This window comes from Myxocyprinus asiaticus, chromosome 24 (assembly GCF_019703515.2).
Source record: "Myxocyprinus asiaticus isolate MX2 ecotype Aquarium Trade chromosome 24, UBuf_Myxa_2, whole genome shotgun sequence".
NCBI lineage: Eukaryota > Metazoa > Chordata > Actinopteri > Cypriniformes > Catostomidae > Myxocyprinus > Myxocyprinus asiaticus.
The window spans coordinates 7413620-7436262 of record NC_059367.1 but is presented as its reverse complement, the minus strand read 5'-3'; the positions used below and the strand labels follow the sequence as shown (position 1 = coordinate 7436262).

The 22643-nt window shown below is 36.4% G+C and overlaps 1 protein-coding gene across 1 annotated transcript in view; it reads left to right on the top strand.

Annotated features, from left to right (window-relative positions):
* Positions 1–3319: 3319 nt before the first annotated feature.
* The window catches only part of plxna3 (plexin A3), a 243431-nt gene continuing 224107 nt past the window's right edge, over positions 3320–22643 (top strand). Inside the window, exons 1-2 of the mRNA XM_051653449.1 lie at positions 3320–3457; positions 19996–21285. Coding sequence (XP_051509409.1) covers positions 20098–21285 — 1188 coding nt within the window. The 5' untranslated portion in view covers positions 3320–3457; positions 19996–20097. The remainder of the gene's footprint in view (positions 3458–19995; positions 21286–22643) is intronic.

Genomic DNA, 22643 nt, shown 5'->3' with positions numbered 1-22643 from the left:
CAAATTTATTTTTCCTACTGTGAAACACAAAAGGAGACGTTAGGCCATTTACTTTCAATGGATGAAAAAGTTGCTATGAAAGTGAATAGTGACTGAGGCTAACATGTACAGTATACTCGGCATCTCCCTTTGTGTTTCACGGAAGAAAGTCATTTAGGTTTGGAACAACGTGTGGGTAAATGATGACAGAATTTTTATTTCTGGGTGAACTATCTCTTTAAACTTTTAATACATTTTTTTTCCCCCACTAACAGCTTTAGAAAATGTTGAACTTAAATATTATAGGTTTTATTTTCTATTCACAATATATGACGGTTTGTAATTTTTGGAACCCAGTTAGCAAAAATTGGGACATGTCTAAATACAGTTTAAAACACTGATTTGTATAATTGCTTTTTTTTCTGGCAATTAACATTAAAGATATAGCTAAATGAAATGAAACTAATCTCATAATTTACTCACCCTCCATCCGCCATCCTAAATGTATATGACTTTCTTTTTTCTGCTGAACACAAAAGAAGATTCTTTCGAAGAATAACTCAGCTGTGTAGGTCTACACAATGCAAGTAAATGGTGACCAGAACTCCAAAAGCTTTAAAAGTCTTCTGAAGCGATCCAGTTGGTTTTGGGTTAGAACAGACCAAAATATAACTCATTTTATACTGTACATCTTGCCATTGCAGTCTCTAGGCATGATTTCAAGCTTGATTACACTTCCTAGTGCTTGACGCATCTGCAGATTGCTAGATGGCGCTATCTAGCAATCTGCGGATGCGTCAAGCACTAGGAAGTGTAATCTAGCTTGAAATCAAGATCGCAAAGGAGACTGCTGTTAAAGCCGGGCTGTCACTACACGATTTTTGGCCGGATTTTGCTGATGCAGACAGATTTCTGAGGTCTGCAACAAAAACGTAGCCGAATCGGTGCTTGCTACGGTCGGTGATGCTCGTTAAGTATGAGCAGTTCATCTACATGATCTGGGCCAGTCTTGAGCAGTCACAGAGACTGGGAAATTTACACGCCATGCTTAATATTATCTCCACATAGCAGGGGCGGACTGGCCATCGGGAGAACCGGGACTTTTCCCAATGGGCCGCCGCGTTATGCACAACGGGCCACAAAACGTCACCTCGATATGCCCCTGGCTCAACAACTTTTGGGCCCAGTTTCTATGTAAAATTCCGGGCCGACCCTGCCACATAGTCTTGTAGTGTGAGCGATGCAGGGACAAGTGTGAACTGCTCCAGCCAATCACATCTTATCATGCATCTTCATGTACAAGAATGGAAAGCCACAATTTGATCATAATTAAGTTTTGTTGTAATAAACTAATAAGTAATAATTTGTAACAAATAAATATATGATCTGCACACTCTACTTGACATTGTGCTGTTTTATTTACCTAATCCCCCCCCCCCCCCAAAAACAGACACAGACAGCCTGCCCACATCTTTCCAAATATTGTTGCTGCCATATTTTCTTTTTTCATCTCTTCTTTTGTTTTTCTGACAAAATAAGAGCACAGACAATTTTAGACAGCAAGCTGATTGCGACCCTCCATTCCTGGATAACTCTCATGATCACTCTTATTTGTTGCGTGAATTTATGTGAGAAAACTCTGTTTTGCTGTTAGTCGGGGTTGTGTTCGACTATTCGTCCCCGTTCAGCCCTGTATCGCGGCCGGCCCACCGGGAAACATCCCAGTTCTTCCTATGGCCAGTCTGCCCCTGATTGAGGACATTTATGGGTTTACAACTAGCTACTTTTCATGCTATGCTAATTTTTGTGTTATAAAAAGTTGATCTAACATATCTAATAGTTCTCACGACAAAAACATATGATTTGTGCCTTAAATCCTTTAAAAAGTAACAACACCAAAGTGAACAAAGCTATTTGTGGCTAGTGCCATTAATTGGTTAGAACTATATTCAAGCTTTGTCTTCAAATCTGAGATCTGTAGTCTAAAACTAAACCTGCTGAGAATTTCCTCTCCAGAGTGACTGGTTGTAAAATCCATATTAGTGAAGTCATTCTAAAGGCTATTAGCTCTTATGATAGAGAACGCCATAGGCACGGATTCTTAGATTTGCTGTATTTACGTCAGGCGATTTTTCTGTTTGTTTACTGTGCAGTGTCATTTTCCCTAAACAGCAATTAACTAGGCTACATGATTTGAATAAGTGGATTGCATCGCTGTTTTCTGCAGATTACATCGCAGCATAGGACAAATCTCATGCAGGCTAGTCTGTTCTCCAAAAATAAGTCAGGGAACAGTGTAAACACAATGAACCACATCATAACAAGACACCCGGTTTGCAGTTGGTTAGTGGAAATGTGATATTAGAACACTGATTTTGACCTTGTCTGTAGCACCCCCTCAGATATTTTTCTTTCAGCTTGGGAAACGTATTTCTTATTGGGAGTTCTGCTCAATTCAGCTTCCTTGTAGTATCAACGTTGTTTCAGATGTTTCTCCTAAAATTCCTTTGGAGAAATAAAAAGGACAGATGAGAACTAAATGAGATTGTTGACATACAGCAAGAGCATGGAGCTATAATATTATATAGTCAAGTTCATATTGAAATATCTGACATTGGTATTTTAACAAATCTGAGCACAGTTTGAGACATTGTTGAGATCTATTCTAAAACTCTAGAGGAGACTGAGACGTGAGATTTCAAGGGTGTTTTTCCAGAAGCATGGAACTGGATCAAAATCTTCATTTGCTTTCTCTGAGAAACAAATGAGATATTAAAGAGGTCTCGGTCATTTGTGATTAATAAACTTGCCTATTAAATTGTATAGGCTTCTACTGTTTGCATACGTGCATAATGCAGTTTCACGTATATTAAAAGATAATTTTGTGTCTAGCTGTATGATGCAACCAATTTCAGATCTCAGAGCATCATGACATTAATTGTTGTAATCCAGACATATCAGTCTGTCTTTACAGTCTGCCTTTACTAGGTGCTCAACATCTGGGGTTGGTAGAGAATCCTAAATGAAGGGCGGGACGATACCATTCATGATGACAGTAGTGATTGACAACAATTCACTTACAAGATTTACTAAAAATTTGAATAATTGTTGTATATCTTAAGCTTATTTGATAACAACTTGACAGGAAATCAATTCAATGTCTGAATATGATGTTTTAAGCTCTTCTAGAATTTTTATATGTAACTGAATCATCTCAGAGCACCCCTACCATCCCCGAGTGGAACGCTCCATTTTAAAGCGATAGCTCCCAACTCCACGCTTCTAAAAGTGAGCGCGACGATTTCTTGAGGTACGGAGTGAAGAGTACTATGCCATCGACGCGGTAAGCGCATGTTAGGGTTCCGTTCGGGTGTTTTGCACAAGAAAACAACAATATATCTCCGAATTTGCCTGCGATAACCCCCGAGCGGCTCTTCAAAGGCCAACTGTGGATGTAACTGTTGCACTTTGAACACAGGTAGGTGCGCTGCGATACATTGTATCGCTGGATGAGTGATACATAAACAGTCGCAAGATTATTCGTTTTGATGCGCGCGAGTAAAACGCATGCCTTTATTGCGATGAAATCAGGAATGCATGCACTGGAGATGGTATGCGTGCGTATTTTAAGGAGGAAACATAATGAAATCGCTTAGATGAATGGAAGTGATCTGTTAACGCTTGATGGAAAAAGATCCTAATGGATGTGGTCAATAAAGCCAGCAAGAACAAAGGCGGCATTAAAACCTGTGTTTAGCTAAAAAGAGATAAATATCCATGTAATTGAGCAATGCATTGAAAATGCGTTAAAAACGCCAAAGCATCACTGTTTTAGTACTCGACAGGCTACTACACAATAGATGATTATTACAGTCTTGCCTGATGGTGGTTGTGCATGGATTCAACACATGCATATTGTCATTTCAGATGGAAAGTTGATTTGGGTAAGACTATAGACTATAATCAGGGCTTTTAATTAAAGAAGGGATGCCATTCATTCGTGACAGTATAATGCGGTGATTAGATATATAAAGATGTTAAATCATGCACTATCTATATATGAGCTGTTTGTCTGTCACATCTGTAACAAACCCAGTCACATGATTAAAATATTGTTTTCCTTAAGGCAAATGACCCAAATGTTGCTGCTCCCAAGCTTTAAAGCCTAAACTAAAATCAAACGTATTGCCAAATGCACGTTTACGCATTGATTTTATATATTTCCTATAGCTGAGTTTGTTTTGCATGGGTGATTTACGCACCAAGATCCATACTAAAAGATGCAGCTGATGAGTTTGAATCACAGTCTGATCGTTCAAAGCCTGTGATGCATGTTTGTGTTTTTTTGATCCGTGTCTGGGTGTGGAGAAGAGTGGGGCTGTGGCTGCATGCAGTAGCCGAGTTAGGGATGCTCTCATCTGGGCTGAGATTGGTTTGAGCTCCGCTGTTTGATGCGGTGAAGAAGGGTACCGTCAACAAACGGGCAACATGCAGTTTTTACACTAAAGCTAAAACAAATGTGCCACCATATGCCAAACGCCAATGTTTTGATCACTATATCGCCATATATTCTAAGATCTGTCTGTCTATCTATCTATCTATCTATGTCTGTATTATATATATATATATATATATATATATATATATATATATATATATATATATATATATATATAATGTACATAAATATGTAAATAAATATACACAGTTAAATTGTGTATTATATATATATATATATATATATATATATATATATATATATATATATATATCTGTATGTATAATATTATACAGTACTATGCATTTTATTAGATAATCCTATAAATTTGAGATGCAATGTAATAGAGACGCTAAATAACATTTGGTGTGTTTTGCTCCATTGGCGCCTATGTAAAATTAAATTTTCTTGAGGACAGATTAAACTTCAGTGTAGTGAATCAAAATGGATTGATTTAGGCCGGGAATACCTTCATAAATAAATTCAATCAGTGCATTAACCAACCAATTGGCCACTGAGGTAAAAACAGAAATATGCTTTTAAACTGGGAGGTTACTGTTTGCAGTATGGTGTGTTTTGTGTGGATGTGAACAGATATGCATAATCAGTAACCTGATTTTTCTGCTCACGTACATGTGTAGATGAATTATAAGGCACATTTGATATGTCTTACCCCCAGCACTGAAGGCACACCCTTTGAATTCAAAACAAGACCCTGCTGTGTCTTTTTTTTTTTTTTTTTAAAGGCACAGTTCACTGAAAAATTTTAATTTTGTCACGTAAGCACCCTCTTTCTTCCATGGAACACAAAAGGAGATGTTAGGCAGAATGTTAGCCTCAGTCACCATTCGCTTTCATTGTATGTAAAAAAGATGCAATGGAAGTGAATGGTAACTGAGGCTAACATTCTCCCAAACATCTTATTTTGTGTTCCATGGAAGAAAGAATGTCATACAGGGTTTGGAACAACATGAGGGGGAGTAAACTATCTGTGAACTATCCCTTTAAGAATGGCTGCATTATTAGATGATGACGGTTTGATTAGATCAGCGCTGGTTTATGAATAACCTGTCCTCATGGATAGAAGCACATTTCCACTGACCCTATATCATCTCTATATCAACACACACACACACACACACACACACACCTTCACCTTTCATCGGGCCACATGCTATTTAGTTGTCTGTTTGATTACTACTGGCTGAGCACCTGAACTGTAAATCTGAGCTGTGATTTGCTTGTCAATGGCATCGCAAACGCTGAAGGTTATTATACCGCATTCTTTGGCCTTGTGATATCACAAAGCTGTGCTGTATCCTTGAGTGAGTTTGTAGTGTAGAATAAAACACCAGCGCTGTGCTCTCATCCTGCGAGTAAGCCATGAGTACAACTGCCATGTGGAGTCACTGCTTGTTCTAATCACTGAACAATAGCTGCTGTCTGTTCTCAGTCTCTCACTCCCTGCCTTCCTAAAGTGGAATATGAATTAACAGATTTTGCTGTTTATTTTCTTTTTTCTTTTCGTTTTCTCATTAGTGGTCGACCAATGTGGGCTTTTAAATGACAGATTTCAATATCTAGTAGAGGTCTAGGAAAAGTCTACTTTTCAGAGTTCGCATTTATATTTTGGGATATATTCTCCACTATGGCTGTGTAAAGAATGGATTTTCCTATGCATCGCGATCTTCATTTGAATGGTCACTGTCTATTCTTAAATCCATAGATTGATCTTTTACTCAACCCTTTACAATGCGATTAAATCACTCGCCCATGCAACCAAATTTTGTGCTATGCGACTAAAAATGTCTGTGATTGGTAAATGTTCAGATTTCACTCCCCAGTGATTAAGTAGTATATTGGCAAAGAAGTTCACCACTGAGATCCTTTCAGTGTGTGTTATAACATTTTGGTTTGACTCGTTCTGTGTAATCTTTGTCCAAAGATGAAATCCACACAATCCATTTGTCATTAAATATTGTCTCCTTTTAATATCCTTTCTGTTCTTTACAGTCAATTGTTTATCAAAAATAATAAAAAAGAAACACGTAATTCTAATTAAAAATAGCACAGATGCGGTTAAGGAGCCATGCAACTCCACACTTGTTATTATACGCTCAACCAAAACATTTCTGTGAGATGCTTTCTGAACTACCGCTATTCTTAAAGAAACAGTACAGTTTCAGCACGTTTAAAAAATGTATGTAAATACTTGTAAATAGTACACATTATGCATATAAACAATAAACCTGTAACAATATATATACGCTAAGCACAGCCCTACAATAAGAAGACTGATAAATACACAACAAATAAATAGGAGGTATATAATAACAGACACTCCAATCTAGGGCACAACACCGCTTATGCGCATCCCAAGCTCAGTGATGTGCTTCAGTGTAAACGGAGTGCTTCAAAAGTGTGTAAGTGCAAGATTAATGTGGGTGCGCAACAGTTTTTCTTCGAAAAAGGTTTAAGGCTATTCGTTGTCTGTCACACACCCCAACATAAATAATCGTCTACAGACTCGAGTCTATAAAAATACTGGCCACAACACCTTGCAAATAAACCTGTGGACTATGCATAATAATGGGAACATTGCTCACAGCAGGCAATTTAAAGCCGATAATGACTTAAATTTACATTTATTGTTGAACGTGATGAATTTGTACAGAAGCAATGCTTTGAATAATGAGGACGAAAAGATGCAACTTTTCAAAGTTTGATAGTAACTACACGCAATGCACTGCATGCTGTCGGCACGTTTAAACATTACAAAAAGTAGCATCTTTTAATTCATAACTTCAAATTCACCACAACTTTTTTGGTGGATGTGAGTCTGGTAGATTGAATTCCTCTGTTATATTTTGGAGTTTCTGTGTTTAAGCCCCAGTTTCACTTGAATTGAAAGTTCACGTTCAGTCCGCGGCACCTGGCTAAGCACCACGCGGCCACCGTCCGTTACCACAGCAGCAGCTCCAGTACTCACACAGGCACAAGAGTTTTTCACATTTAGGCTTACAAAATCTCATGAATAACTCTTTAAATTATATATTTATACATTATATTTACTATTTTTGCCATGTCTAAATAAAGCATTTCATGGTTTTTAACCGCAGATTCTAAATTCTTGTGGTTAAATTAACCGTGAAATTTTTTTCATCATGGTTAATAGTGAAACCGTATAATTGAGGCATCCATATATATATGTGTATGCATATATAAATATATATTTGTAATAAAAAAATAAAAAAAAGTACCTAGTAAGAAGGTTCCATGTATTATAAACAACATTAGCTGAGAGAGAAGTCATTTCATATGTAAGCAAAATGGACATTATAACCAACATATACCCATATGAATCCAAATTGAATTGAGAAATCTGTATCAATACCCAGCCCTAATGATAAACACATTGGAATCAAGGTAATGAAATAAAATTACAGTTATTTTCACAAGTTTTCTCAAAATTCACAAAAAGATAAGAACAGTAATTTTACTATCCATTCACAAAGCAATAGATATATTTGTCTATTACAACTTTTTCTATTGGACTAAGGTTCACACATGCAGTTTGTAGCTATTTCTTTGATTAGTGGAGGTATGGAGATGTTGTTGACTTATGTTGACCATTGAGAAACTAAATAATTCTTGTGGATTTAATATATAAATTCAGCGACCACTAATGTTTTTAAAGTGATGTGACTTTATTTGAGTAATAATTTTCTTTGTTTCGTTAGATGTAGTTTTGTGTTTTTAAAAATGAGTAAGTCATTGCACACCATTTGTACAGTGGACATGAATGCTACTTTAAGTCATCCGGCTAATGATTTTCATCTGGAGTGCAACAAAATGCCATAGACTCCCAGTGACCCAAACCATATCTAGAGAGGAGAATATCATAGAGACTTGGTGTTGGGCTTTTTTGACTTGGGCCTGTAAGCAACCACCTATAGCAACCACTCAGAACACCCTAGCAACTGCAAAGCAATGCATTAACATCAACTGAGAACACCACCATAGCAACTGCTACTTTTCCACGGACAAGCACCACTCACATTTTCTTGTAAAATTCTTGTAAAAATCTCTCCTAAAAAATAAAACATTAGTTAGTAAGTTAGTTTTACTTCGTATTGCATGTTTACAGTTGAGTTTCTGCTACAGATACTTTTTTTTGCACTGACAATCATTTTAAAAGTGAAAGGGAGAACGTAAACAGAAAATCTGACCCTGGCTTCAAACAGGATGAGACTCGAAACTAAAATAACAAAAAGAGGAAATAATTGGAGAACACATCGAGTTTACTTAACCACCTTATATGACCCGGAAAGCTTCTTATTGCTCAGGACTATTGGCAGAATGTATAGGTTGCAAAATTTTTATAATTTTATGTATCTTATGGAGGATTTGGCCCTTCAGGTTCCTGCAGATTAAAACATCTGAAACCAGCCTTCACTGGTTGGCTTGTTTTAGCTGGTTTAGGATAGTCTAACAGATCTCACAGCCTTACCAAGCTGGTCTTCAACTGTTTGGCCAGCTGGTCTCACAGCTTGACCAGCTGACAAGTGCCTTAAAACTTCTCTTGAATCAGCCAACATTCCTGCCTGACCTGGCTGGGAGACCAGCAATTTCCAGCGAAACAGTTTAGGGTGGTTTAACATGTTTTTTTTCAGCGGTGCCAGTTCTTGTACTGTAGCACAATTGTAGAGCACTGCACTAACACGTGGACTGATAAAATCTATTTCTTGAATGCACTATAAGTCGCTTTGGATAATAGCGTCTGTCAAATGCACAAGTGTTAAATATGTTGTTGATTCAGTAGAAATGTGGTCAGTTGTGGACGGAATCGGGGATTGTTATGATGGACTCTTGCCAACAGACACAGCATATGATATTTGCCTGGAGCTCTGTCAGCAGTATCAAATGGCTTGGATTTTATTTTACTTTTCCCTTTCCATTTAAAACAATATTTTTGTAGAGAAGAGGAGGCATGGGAGGAATGTTTTAAAAGTTCATTTAAGCATGAAGGCATTTGTTCCATTTCTGACAATTGTTTTGTTTTATATACATAGCTGTTAAGGAACCCCCCCCCCCCCCCCCCCCAAAAAAAAAAATTGTTAATTTGTTATTAGAAGAATAAATATCTTATGATTAGGCATGTAAACAAATATACAAGTTTGGGGGACCCAAGGTAAAAGTTTAGAGGGATAGTTCACCCAAAAATGACAATTCTGTCACCCTCATGTTGTTTCAAACCCATATGACTTGTTAGGGACTGACAGTCTCGGTCACCATGCACTTTCATTAAATCTTTTTTCCATACGTTTAAAATGAAGGGTAACTGAAACTGTAACCTATATTAACTTTCTGGCAAACTTCTTTTGTGTTGCATGGATGAAAGTAAGTTGAATGGGTTTGGAACTACATGAGGGTAAATAAATAATGACAGAACTTCATCATCATCATCATCATCATGTTCCAACTTAAATTCTATATTTGTTGTTGTTTAATATATTGCGTCATAGGTCACGCACTGATAAACGTATGCATTTTCCTATGCATTTCCTAGGATGACGTTCTTTTGCGTGGAATCTTGGAAGAACTAAAGATTGTTTATGCGTGTATGATTTCTGCAGGCAACCATGGTCAGCTCTGTAATTAAACCGGATGAGGCAGCAACATTATGAAGTTTAGAGGCATTCAGTCTTCCTATTTTGATATTTATGTGGTTTGATGTTGGCTTAATCTATCAGAGTGTGGATTTAGCCATGTATGTTTAATATTGTGTCTCTGATCAATTTTGATTTATTTCGTCTTTCTTCTTGGTTCCAATCAAGAGCTGTTGACCCTCATTACCAAATTGAGGAAGAGGAGGATGCTGTTTTGTGAGTCCTTGATTAGAAGGACTAGTTGCCTCTTGTCTCGCTCTCTCTCTCTCTCTCTCTCTATCTGCTTGCATGTTTGATCAACATTCACATGACAAAGAAAAACTTTAGCATTTTTTCTTTCCTTACAAAATGCTCAATGGTGTAAAACATAGTCCAAAATGTCCTATTTACTACCATATTTCTATATGAGTTTTTACCACATGTGCCATTCCAAATCATTTAGTGAATTTCACATAGCACAGTAGACAAGTAGGGCTTGGCAATATGCAAGAAATATTTTCACAAAATATTGCAATATCTGATTACATCGTCATCCCCCCTGCCCCCACTACCAAGCCTGTTATAAACGTATTACTTACCTGACACTAGTTATAAGTAACACAAATAAAACATACAAAATATGATTGCAACCTGCACAAAGCAGAACTGGTGTCACTTCCCCACATGTCTTGTGTGTGTCTGTGACAAGTAGTTGGAACAGGTATTCAACTGGTCACATAATTATTCCATTCCGCAATGCTTTAACTTCTGAGAAAGTAAATATGCTTGTTTTCTTTTCTAGAAACCTGCTTTATATGATGTCACGAAAAAAGGTTCCGTTATCTAATAATAAGACTTGAATAGCGATTTTATTGAACTTTTGTTTGTGTGTCTGCCTTTCAGGGTAGGCTGTGGAAATTCATTTATTGAAACGCAGAAAACTTAAACCAAAGATATTTCTAAATTCAAATTACACTTCAAATGAAACGAAAATGCAATTAAAATAACAATAAGTGGTAAAAAATCGTATATAACCACCTCCCCAAATCCAAACATTTACTTTCCTCAACTTCCTCCACCGGCTCCATTTGCCGTGACGCAAGTATCCATCTACGACAACAGGTGGAATATTGCCAATTCAAATTAAGATCATAAGGCCAATTATAAATAATTAAATGTAAATTTAATTCTAAACTAAAATAATAGTAATAATGATGATTATAATAATAATTGAAATATAAATAAACCATTACTTCTAAAAAGTTAAACACCACCCACAATTTCTAATTTCATAAAACAGCTACAACAGTTTGTCTTAGTCTGTGCTTAAATGAATAAAAAACAACAGTTTCCTGTAAGTTGTAGGCCTGATAAATTCCCTTGTGTTTCCCAATTAATGTGCTGCCTAAGAATTTCCACTGTGTTCTAATCTAATTTGTGTTTGTATTGGTTTTAATTAATGCAGTTAATGAAATAGAACTCAAGTTTTGGTTCAAGGTGAATATGTTTTTGTATTTTATGATTTAATCTCTTTCATCTTTGCTTTTTCAACTGCTTTCCCAAAGCAATTTGTAAGGTTCTTTAATGGGGCCTATACACATGCCATCATTTTATTTAAAAAGAAAACTTATGTTTACAACTTTTCTTTATGGGGTGGATAATGAATACAAGTGATGTCACAATATGTTTTGAATCAAACTATTGAACTATTGAATCAAAGTCACTCTCATTATTTTCATAATAATGTCTTTTTAATTTCTTTATTTCCTTAATTATGAAATTTCTAATATATGTGCTAAGCTAGCACATATTTCTAGTTGCTAAGCCATAGCATATTTGTTACAGTTCATGTCTGAGTCTAGAGAGTAGGTTATAACCACTATGTTAAATGTTTCATGCTATTCAGAGAACTGTCGGCAGTGGAAATGGACAAGCAACCAGCCTCTTTAATCCGTAATGTATTTGACGGTTTCATAATTTGATTAGTATTTAAAAATGTAAGTACATGATAACCACTGGACTAATATTTAATATATTTGGCAACTTCCCAGCTCAATGGTCTATCTTTTCTCGATATTGTTGATCACTGTCCGTCTATGACTTGCGCAATTGACATTGCGGTATTTTTCAGATATCGTCCTATCGCCCAGACCTACAGACAGGTTTGTAATCTTGTTTCATTTTTTAGCTATCACCATGTGAATGTAAATAACAGAAAATGTTTGCGTGCTATTGATATTTCGTGGCATTTGATTCACCCTGACTTTAGCGGGTCAGGTGATTGTATGATTGTTTCTTTGGCCAGCTGCCTCTCTCTCCAGAACCGCTAACCACCAGCTCTCGTATTCCACCAGACCGCACCATTCCGCTCCTCAATCCCCGGTTTCACTGGGTTTTTAATGTGCTTTTAGACTTGAGGGCTCCATCTGATATCATCCATAATTTTTTCCAGCAACTGACCAAACTGATTGATATGCAAATTCACCAGTGATGAACAGAGGGACACTGAGCTAAAATTAGCGCCAGGAAAACATAGCTTTATGTAACCAGACCTTTGACTAAACAACAAAAGGTCTGATCCACATATTCTGGCCAAGAACTTCTCACTTATAGAGGAAGATTGCTTCAATATCATTCAATCACAGTTTGTTTTATTTGCATGATCGTATTGTTTTGTATACCACAATAATTGACCGGAAAATGCAGACTGTGGTAAAAATGTAAATAATGGTGCATCAGTGTCTGTGGGCAAATGTACAGAAAAAACCTGGGACCTCTTATATAAAACTTGCGGTCGATTTTTTATTTTTTTTTATTTTCATGGACTTTAGAAAATTAATGCAGACTATTTCACAGATGTTACTAAATATATATATATATATAAAAGAATATACACTTCTGCTTGTGGATATCTAATTTAGTTGCAACTAAGAAGGGCTGAAACGGTTAGTCGATGTTATCGACAACGTCAACAATAAAAAATTGTAGACAAAAACTTCCGTTGTCGAATTGTTGTTTGTTCTCATTTAATGCAAAATGAGATCATATAGCACTACAGTTCGCGCCTGATTGAGAAGAAAACACAGATCCCAGTGCAGACACTTTCCAAACTGTCCAAACAGTTTAAGTGTAGATCACAATGGATGAGGGAGTTATCCAAAATAAGTAAATACAGAAGCAGTGTCATCGTTAAATAAAGTGGAGCCGGAGCTGGCGTTCCGCTGGAGCTAAACTTGCATGTCAGAGCGTATAACGCCAATGTCTTTCCTTTTTATATATTTAATTCATCCTGTATGTTCAAATAAAATGAAGAGGGTCATCTAAATGTGCACAAACTCTGAAACTGGCATTTATCCGGGTGGTAAGCGCCGCTTCTGTGAGTCGCGTGAAAAATAGAGCGAGAGAGTTTCAAACTTCTCCCGGCTATACACTTTCATGCGCGGAGATGCAAATCCCTTGTGCGCACTTGCTGCAGCTTAGATGAAATTGAAAACGTTATGACTCATGACGTATTGAATCACATTATACAGTGTGTGTCACGATGTGTATCTAATCATGAAGAAACCGACGAAACACAGCTCTATTAAGAAGAGAGAGTTTGTTTTAAAGATGGATCGAAATCAAGTGAATATAAAGGTGAGGGAGTGTAGTCTTAGCTTATTACACCCTGCAACAAAAATAAGTTTTTAATTAGTCTTTTTTGGCTTGTTTTCTAATATAAATATCTAAAACGTTCATTTACTTTAGAAGCTGTACTGCAGAAGAAAGAATTGTTATCGGAGAATTTTGAATATTATACTTAATATAAAATATTTGAAAAAATGCATAAAGATACATTTACCTGAGAAGCAACATATAAGATATTTTGACTTGTTTTCAGAGAATATATCTTGAATGTAAGAGTGTTTTATTTATATATACAGCACTAGCAGAAGTATAAAAAAAGAGAAAAATACACTTGTAAACAAAATGCACGTATATTCAAGATATTCTAGTCTAAATATCTTATGTGTTGCTTCTCAGGTAAATGTATCTTGTTTTAAGGATTTTTTGATATTTTTAAATGGAGAACATGACAAACACTCAATAACAATAGGATTTTTTTTTTTTTTCGTTTTTGTTTTTTTTGCAGTAATCTTTTTACTGAATTAAACTTAGAAGTATTTTTTTCCTGTAATTCAGTGAATGAATTTAGAGGTATTTTTAAAAGATGATTTTGTCCTCTTTATTGTTAGAAAGCACGTTTAATACAACCTTTTAACTCAAGTAGGGCTGCAACTAATGATTATTTTGATACTCGATTAATCTAACGATTATTAGAACGATTATTCAACTATTCGGCCGATTATTGCAATGATTAATCAATAGCTCTTAACCGACTATTCAACTTGTGCCCCGACTTAAATGGTTGTATTAAACATTGCTTTCAGAGAATGTATCTTAAATATAAGTGTATTTTCTCACTTGTTTATTCTTCTGCCAGTGCAGTAAAGACAAAATATACTTACATTCAAGATATATTCTCTGAAAGCAAGTCTAAATATCTTATATGTTGCTTCTCAGGTGAATGTATCGTTTTTCAAAGGATTTTTAGATATTTTAAATTTTTTACATATTTAATATTATATTCAACATTCTCAGATAAAAATGTTTTCTTCTGCGGTATAGCTCCTAACGTAAATGTACGTAGTTTTAAAGGAGTTTTAGATATTTATATTGAAAAACAAACCAAAACAACAACTCATCAAAAACGTATTTTAATAATATTTAATAATAATATTATGTTTAATGGGGTAAGAATACCCTCTCACCTTTTTGTTCAATTCGATCCATTTTTAGCTCTCTCTTCTTAATCGAGCTGCGTATTGCCGATTTTCTTCACGATAAGAAGATACACACCGCAACACATGTACAATGATTCACTACGTCACGAGCCATAACGTTCTAATCTAACTGTAGCAAGTGCGTGCAAGGGATTAGCATCTGCGTGACCAATTGTGCATCAGCCGGTTGCAGTTTCAATCTCTCCCCTTAAATGGGGTCATTCCACTGCACAGAGAAATGCCAGTTTCGGAGTTTGTTCTTATTTACAAGACCTGCTTCCTTATTATTTGACCTTTAATAAAGGATGCATTAAAGATATAACGCCGGGGTGTCGCTCAACATGAAAGTTTTGCTTAAGTGCAATGGCAGCTCGGGCTCCGCTTTATTTCACTAGAGTGCTTCTGTATTCATTTATTTTGTACATACTCATACTTTGCGTTCTACATCACCTTAAGCTATTTGGAAAGTTTGAAGTGCGTTTAGACTGTGAACTGTGTCTTCTTCCTCTCCTCAATCAGGCGCAGGCTGAGGTGCTCCTCTCGCATGTCATCAGTATATTTTGACGTGATCTCATGTTACATTAAATGAGATCAAACGACTATTCGTCAACTGAATTTTTTGTCGACATTTTTTATTGTCGACATTGTCGATAACGTCGACTAATCGTTTCAGCCCTAAACTTAAGACACAAGCTGAATTGTCGGTTAAGTGCTAATGAATAATTGTTGCAGTAATCGCTCAAATTGTCGAATAATCGTTCTAATAATATTTAGATTTGTCGATTATCAAAATAATCGTTAGTTGCAGCACTATTACTAAGTGCCTCACACAAAACTCTGAATATGTTTCAAAGATTTGATGCTATTAACTTTGGCAAACCTATTGACTGTTTAATCCTTAAAAGTGCTTACTGTGTCAACTCGGTACCTTGCAAACACGTCTTTGTTTTCAAGTGAAATGATTTAAAAATGTTTGCCCTTACTTTCAGAAGTTGGGGAAAGCCAAACAATCAGATTAGACCTTACTAGTTAAAGAAAGTTCTTTCCAGTTTTGTGTGCAATATGCACCAGACGGTCAGTGAATAAACTGTGGGCAGCCTGTTTGGAAACGTGGCTAATAGATAAGTCCATTTCACCTGGGTGCCGTAAAAAACGTATATAGTTTTATGGCCACAACTGTGCTCGTCTCATAAGAATTCCACCAGCTTGTTGTTTACAGTTCGGGCCAAGCTGAAAGGTCACATGGGGGCGTTTGTCAAAAATATTGATGTGCTTGAAAAATTGCAGAGCGCAAAACCGTCTGTCATATTCTCAAATATTTGTTTTGGGTCGGAGAATGGCACACATTCGCCAGCTCCTCCACCACATACACACTTTGATGTGTTGATTGACGTTATTGCTTTTGTTGGCTACTTCTGCGATGGGTTTTGTTTTATCTGCTCTTTGTTTTCATAGGAAATTTAGTAAAAATGATTTTGCATTTGATTTAATTTTTATATTATATCATGTTCTGTGTGCAAACCACCCACTGAGTGTTGAATACTCATTTGTTTTAGGACCAACAGAAAAGCTTAGCCTAGATCTTAGCAGATACCCCCAATGATTATGTGACTGACTCCTCTCTCTCTCTCTCTCTCTCTCTCTCTCTCTCTTTCTTTTGTTCCCCGGGTCAAAGCATTCTGCTTAGGCATTCAGCTTTTTCACTGGCACCAGTCTGTACTTCCACTGTGCTAATGAAATTACTCTGATTGCTGTTCAATAGCTTCTCCAGCAAATCAGGGAATGTATTACAATACACAATTATAATACAACGAGCAAGGATTTTGGATTTTAGAAACCTACGAGCTGCAATGATTTTTCTAACATTGTTTTGGAATTTGAGCTTCCAGTGGTATGTTTTATAAGATAGCAGTTGTGTAATTGACATCTTACTTGTAAATGGTACAGATCACGGTTGCGTTATTCATTGGTTGAATTGTAAAAAATGTTGCTTTGTTTTTCTCTATTTATTTACATACCTGAGAATATGATTGTATCTCTTTTGATTTGAATCGGACACTTAGGTTGAACGGGAGGGCTAGGTACCAGCAGCTTCTTTACGATACACATCTCAAAAAATGTCACAATTCGATTCATTTCAATGCATTAGTATGTCACAATTGGATTCAGATTGAAATGACAGCATAAATGTGTGCGTGGGATCCGTTTAATTATTTTGTCCAGTACGGTGCTCATAGAAGCGCCTCTGACTGCACTGAGAGTTTTCACTTATTTATACAATTTGCTTCCACATTAATTGAATTGAAAGGATTAGTGTTGTCACGGTACCAAAATTTCAGTAGTAGGTACTGATACCAGTGAAATTTCACGGTTCTCGATACCAATTTTGATATCACAACAAAAATATGCTAATATGATAATGTGCTAATAAACACACCAGTTTAGTTATTTTTAATTATTTTAATCATTATATTTGAATAATTACTATTATTTTCCAGAACATTTTTTAAAGTTTAATTTAATTCCATCATCAAAATGGTGTCTAATCAATAAATTCTTAAACTTTTAACTAGTGAAAATAGAACTTTTCAACATGTCATTTCATTTTTTTTTTGCCAAACTTTTTATATTTTGATTAATTATTATTATTATTATTATTACAGTGAATATTACATTTTACTATACAGTTGTAGTATATTTGTATTCAATTTCTTCAATTTCAGGCATCTAGATTTTATTTTGAATCGTGCTTTTATTATGACGTGTTTTTTGCCGGAAGCTTCACTTTTCTGGATAAACAGTTTGCGACACGGCCCAGTGTGATCACTGATCATTGAAGACTTTTAAGTCACCTCTGAAATCTTATCCGTTTACACTGATCACTGCATCACGCGTCCTGTTTGCAGATGCCTAGAGTTCACGTCTGACTGTAGTACCTGAAACCCCAAACCACTGAATTGTGGTTATAGTAAAGCATAATTCTTCCTGTGTGCTTAGCATCACCTTTCCTAACGAGAGAGAGAGAGAGAGAGAGAGAGAGAGAGAGAGAGCAAAAGCCATAAAGTGAGAGAGAAAGAGAACAAAAGCCATAAAGTCCTCTTTTATTCCTGCTGTTCTGCCCAGTGGGGGAGAAACCAGTGATTGAACAAATGACCAATGTATTTGATATACGAACCACTTTCCGAACTGTGAGTGAAATGGTGCTAAAAACTTTTGCCTCATTTGTGTTCTTTTTGTTTTGCTGCTTAGCCCGGTAGTCTTTTTGCTTGAATCTTGCTGTCTGGTTTAGGACTGCTTCCTAATTAACAAATGTGCTCGGGATTAGTGCTTGCAATGACCATTAAGGTTTATTAGCAATCCATTGATTGAAATGAGTGGGGGTGACAAGGCTTGGCACCAACAGAAGCCTCTTGATCAATACATACCCCCAAAATCCCCTCACCCAGCAGTCAAGCACTGGCTCATGTGCCACTCTGAGTCACTAATGCATCCAAATAGTGACCAAGCAGGGCAAAAGTAAACATTCTGAACACTGGGTTGACTATAGTTCTCTGCATTGCTTAATGGGTCATTGATCGGCCATAGGTCAGCCATAATTATAAAAATGAGACCTCTTTTAAAAATCTAGTTTTAAAACGCATTTATCAAGTTCATAGAAAGTAGCAATATTTGTGTCCATGTTGGTTTCATGCATCTGAAAAACATTTAAGCCTATAGCATTTTTTTTATTAATATATATATATATATATATATATATATATATATATATATATATATATATATTCACACACACTACCGGTCAAAAGTTTTGAAACATTTGACTGAAATGTTTCACATGTTCTTAAAAATCTTTTGATCTGAAGGCATATGCTTAAATGTTTGAAATTAGTTTTATAGACAAAAATACAATTGTGCCACCATATTAATTTATTTCATTATAAAATTACAATTTAATTAAAAAAAAAACAAAGTTTTTGAAATTGATGACTTGGACCAAATAATTAAGAAAAGCAGCCAATAAGTGCCCAACATAGATGGGAACTCCTTCAATACTGTTTAAAAAGCATCCCAGGGTGAGTACATGTCTGCAAATTCTAGACAGAGGGTGACTACTGTGAAGATGCTAAAATATAACACAGTTTTGATTTATTTTGGATTTTGTTTAGTCACAACATAATTCCCATAGTTCCATTTATGTTATTCCATAGTTTTGATGACTTTACTATTATTTTAAAATGTGAAAAAAATTAATTATAATAAAGAATGAATACGTGTTTCAAAACTTTTGACCGGTAGTGTATATGTGTGTGTATGTGTGTGTATGTGTGTGTGTGTGTGTGTGTGTGTGTGTATATATATATATATATATATATATATATATATATATATATATATATATATATATATATATATATATTATATTATATATTTTTGTAATTTAATTTTTTTTATTTATTTTATTTTTACGGATTTAATGAGTAAACTGTCAAGTGGTGTAAAAGGTATTACAATTCTTTCTTTGTACCTTGAATACACAAGAGTGCACATAACATCATAATTTCTTTTTGAAAAACATTTATAAAATGTTTCTACAAAAAAGCCAAGTGGTGTAACCACCAAGTAAATGGTATTAAAATACTTGTACCTTGACATGTATTCAAATTTTCAAGTTATATTTAATTACATCATTAATTTTTGAGTCGTAAATATAAAGAAGTGTCTTTGGGTTACTCCAGTTGACCTGTAAAAATAGAAATATCTGATTGTTTTTTGTTTTTTTTTACTTCACACTCAATCAGTTAGGCATTCTTAACCCCCAGAAAAAAATATTAAAATTCCTTTGAACTCAGAAATTGAAAACATGTTCATCATAGTAGAGGTGTATGCATGTAATTGATTTTTGAATAACATAATAGATCTGGACAAAAACAATTAGCATCACATCACTGACCCTAATGCATTTAAACGTTTATACATTGCTTTCCCTGCATAATCCATTGTCAAACTCACGCAGGCATTTTCTCCCATTTTCTCTCTTCCATTGCAGATATGAACCACTGAGAAGGCAAAAGACGAAAAAGCCTGTAATACACCTGAGGGAAGAGCCCAGTCTCATCCCACTCCCCCTACCAACAGAAGGTTTGCAATCATGAGGTCCTTATGGTTGCTTGTATTTTTTGTCTCTGTGTTGACCGGGAGCAACATTTGGGCATTTCCAATGACTCTTACGGAACACCCGGAAGTCACCGGGACATTCAGGGTTAAAGACACGAGCCTCACGCACCTCACAGTGCACCGCAAGACCGGCGAGGTGTTCGTTGGCACGATAAACCGAGTCTACAAGCTCTCCGCTAATTTGACCGAACTGCGTTCACATCAGACGGGTCCTGTGGACGACAATGCCAAATGCTACCCTCCCCCCAGTGTACGAGCCTGCGCACAGAAACTGGAATCCATGGACAACGTCAATAAATTGCTGCTGGTTGATTACGTTGGCAACCGTCTGGTGGCATGCGGAAGCATCTGGCAGGGCGTGTGCCAGTTCCTGAGGCTGGAAGATCTCTTCAAGCTCGGTGAACCACATCACCGTAAGGAACACTACCTCTCGGGAGCCAGAGAGCCAGATGGGATGGCTGGAGTTGTGGTGGGCGATGATGACGGAGATTTGAAGAAGAAAAAGAAAGGTGGTAGTCGCCTCTTTATTGGTGCAGCCATAGATGGTAAATCGGAGTATTTTCCCACCCTGTCCAGCCGTAAATTGGTGGCCGATGAGGAGAGTGTGAATATGTTTAGCCTGGTCTACCAAGATGAGTTTGTGTCCTCACAAATCAAGATACCTTCAGACACTTTGTCTCAATATCCAGCGTTTGACATCTACTATGTTTATGGGTTCTCCAGCCGCACCTACATCTATTTCCTTACTTTGCAACTCGATACCCAGCTTACCCAAGTGGATGCAACTGGGGAGAAGTTCTTCACCTCAAAGATCGTCCGCATGTGCTCCAATGACACAGAGTTCTACTCCTACGTGGAGTTCCCTCTTGGGTGCACCAAGGATGGTGTAGAATACCGGCTTGTTCAAGCCGCATACAAGCACCGTCCGGGGAAGATACTGGCTCAGGCTCTTGGTCTGTCTGAGGATGAGGATGTTCTGTTTGTGATCTTCTCCCAAGGTCAGAAGAATAGGGCTAATCCACCCAGAGAAACGGTACTGTGTCTCTTCACATTGCACCAAATCAACCTGGCAATGCAAGAGAGGATCAAGTCATGTTACCGCGGGGAGGGAAAGCTGTCGCTACCGTGGTTGCTCAACAAGGAGCTACCTTGTATTAACACGGTGAGTTGAAATTTAAATTCACTTTCAGTTCATCCCCATTCTGAATCTTTCTAAGACTGTGATTTTGCCAAGTAGTATGTGGTCCTGAATCAATATCCTTGTTGGTCCTAGAATTATATTCATGTCATCCAATCAGATTTTAGGTTTAGGGATGAGTTTGAGGCTTGAACCACTAGGAAATAAAACAGCTTAAACCAACCTAAAATGGTTTTGCTGGTCTCCCAGGCTGATCAGGCTGGTCTGTTTAGTGGTTTTAGAGGGGTTTTGGGTACTTGTCTCCTGGTCAGACCAGCTAAGACCAGCAAACCGTCTTAGGCTGGTTTCTTTGTTTTTGTTAACAGGGAACTTATCCATTACAATACCCTAACATCAGAGGGAAATTATAGATTGACAAGATTGTTGTTCAAGCCCCTAACCCTGAACTTTACCCTAAAATCTGTTTGGTTGATTAGTTTCCCAGTCGGGACAGGATTATCTGTTTGCCAGCTAGACCACCTAGACCAGCTTAAACCAGCTAAGACCAGAAAAATCAGAAATGACTAAGAAAAATCAGAGGGAAATGATAGGTTGACAAGATTATTGTTGAAGCCCCCTAACCCTGCACTTTTCTCTAAAATCTGATTGGTTGATTGGAATGTTGTTCCAGGAACAACAAGAATGTTGGCTAAATCACATTAAGAGTGTATTGGTGACACTTTGTTGCAGAAACAAGAAGATACTGTTCTGTGCTTGGATAATTGTATTGTGGTCTGTTTTCACATTTTGTTGTTGGTCTTGAAAGAAATTTGTGGAAGTTATACATGATTCCTATTGACCTAATTATGACTTGCTGCAGACTTTTCAGGAATGCCTGTGTAGGGGAAACTGTCTAACATGATTACACATTTTAATCTGATGTAATGTATCTTTGATGAAAAATCTATTCAGACCAGACGGGGTGGGAAGCAATCGCTTATTATGAGAGAGATGAAAGAGGTGATGGCTAGACATCAAAATCAATATGCCTCTGACATTTTAAACCAGTCATGGGTACCACACATGGTTTGCCTTGGAATACACTTAATACTTTATTTTTGAATCTTTTAATATTTGTCTAATTTAGTGTGCAAAGATGAATAACACTAATAATTATGATCTTATTTTATTTATCTGCCTTTTAAGCTACACAGAGGCTTCTTTTATAGATTGCATTAAACTTTTAAAGAGTTTTTGACATCATCGGTGTCCAAGAGTTATGTTTTAAAGACTCTATGAGCAATATTTTTTTTATTGAAACAGAAAAATTTGGACGGGGCATATTGAGTAGCCAATAAGGTCCTGGTTACTTTCGTAACCTCTGTTCCCTGATGGAGGGAACA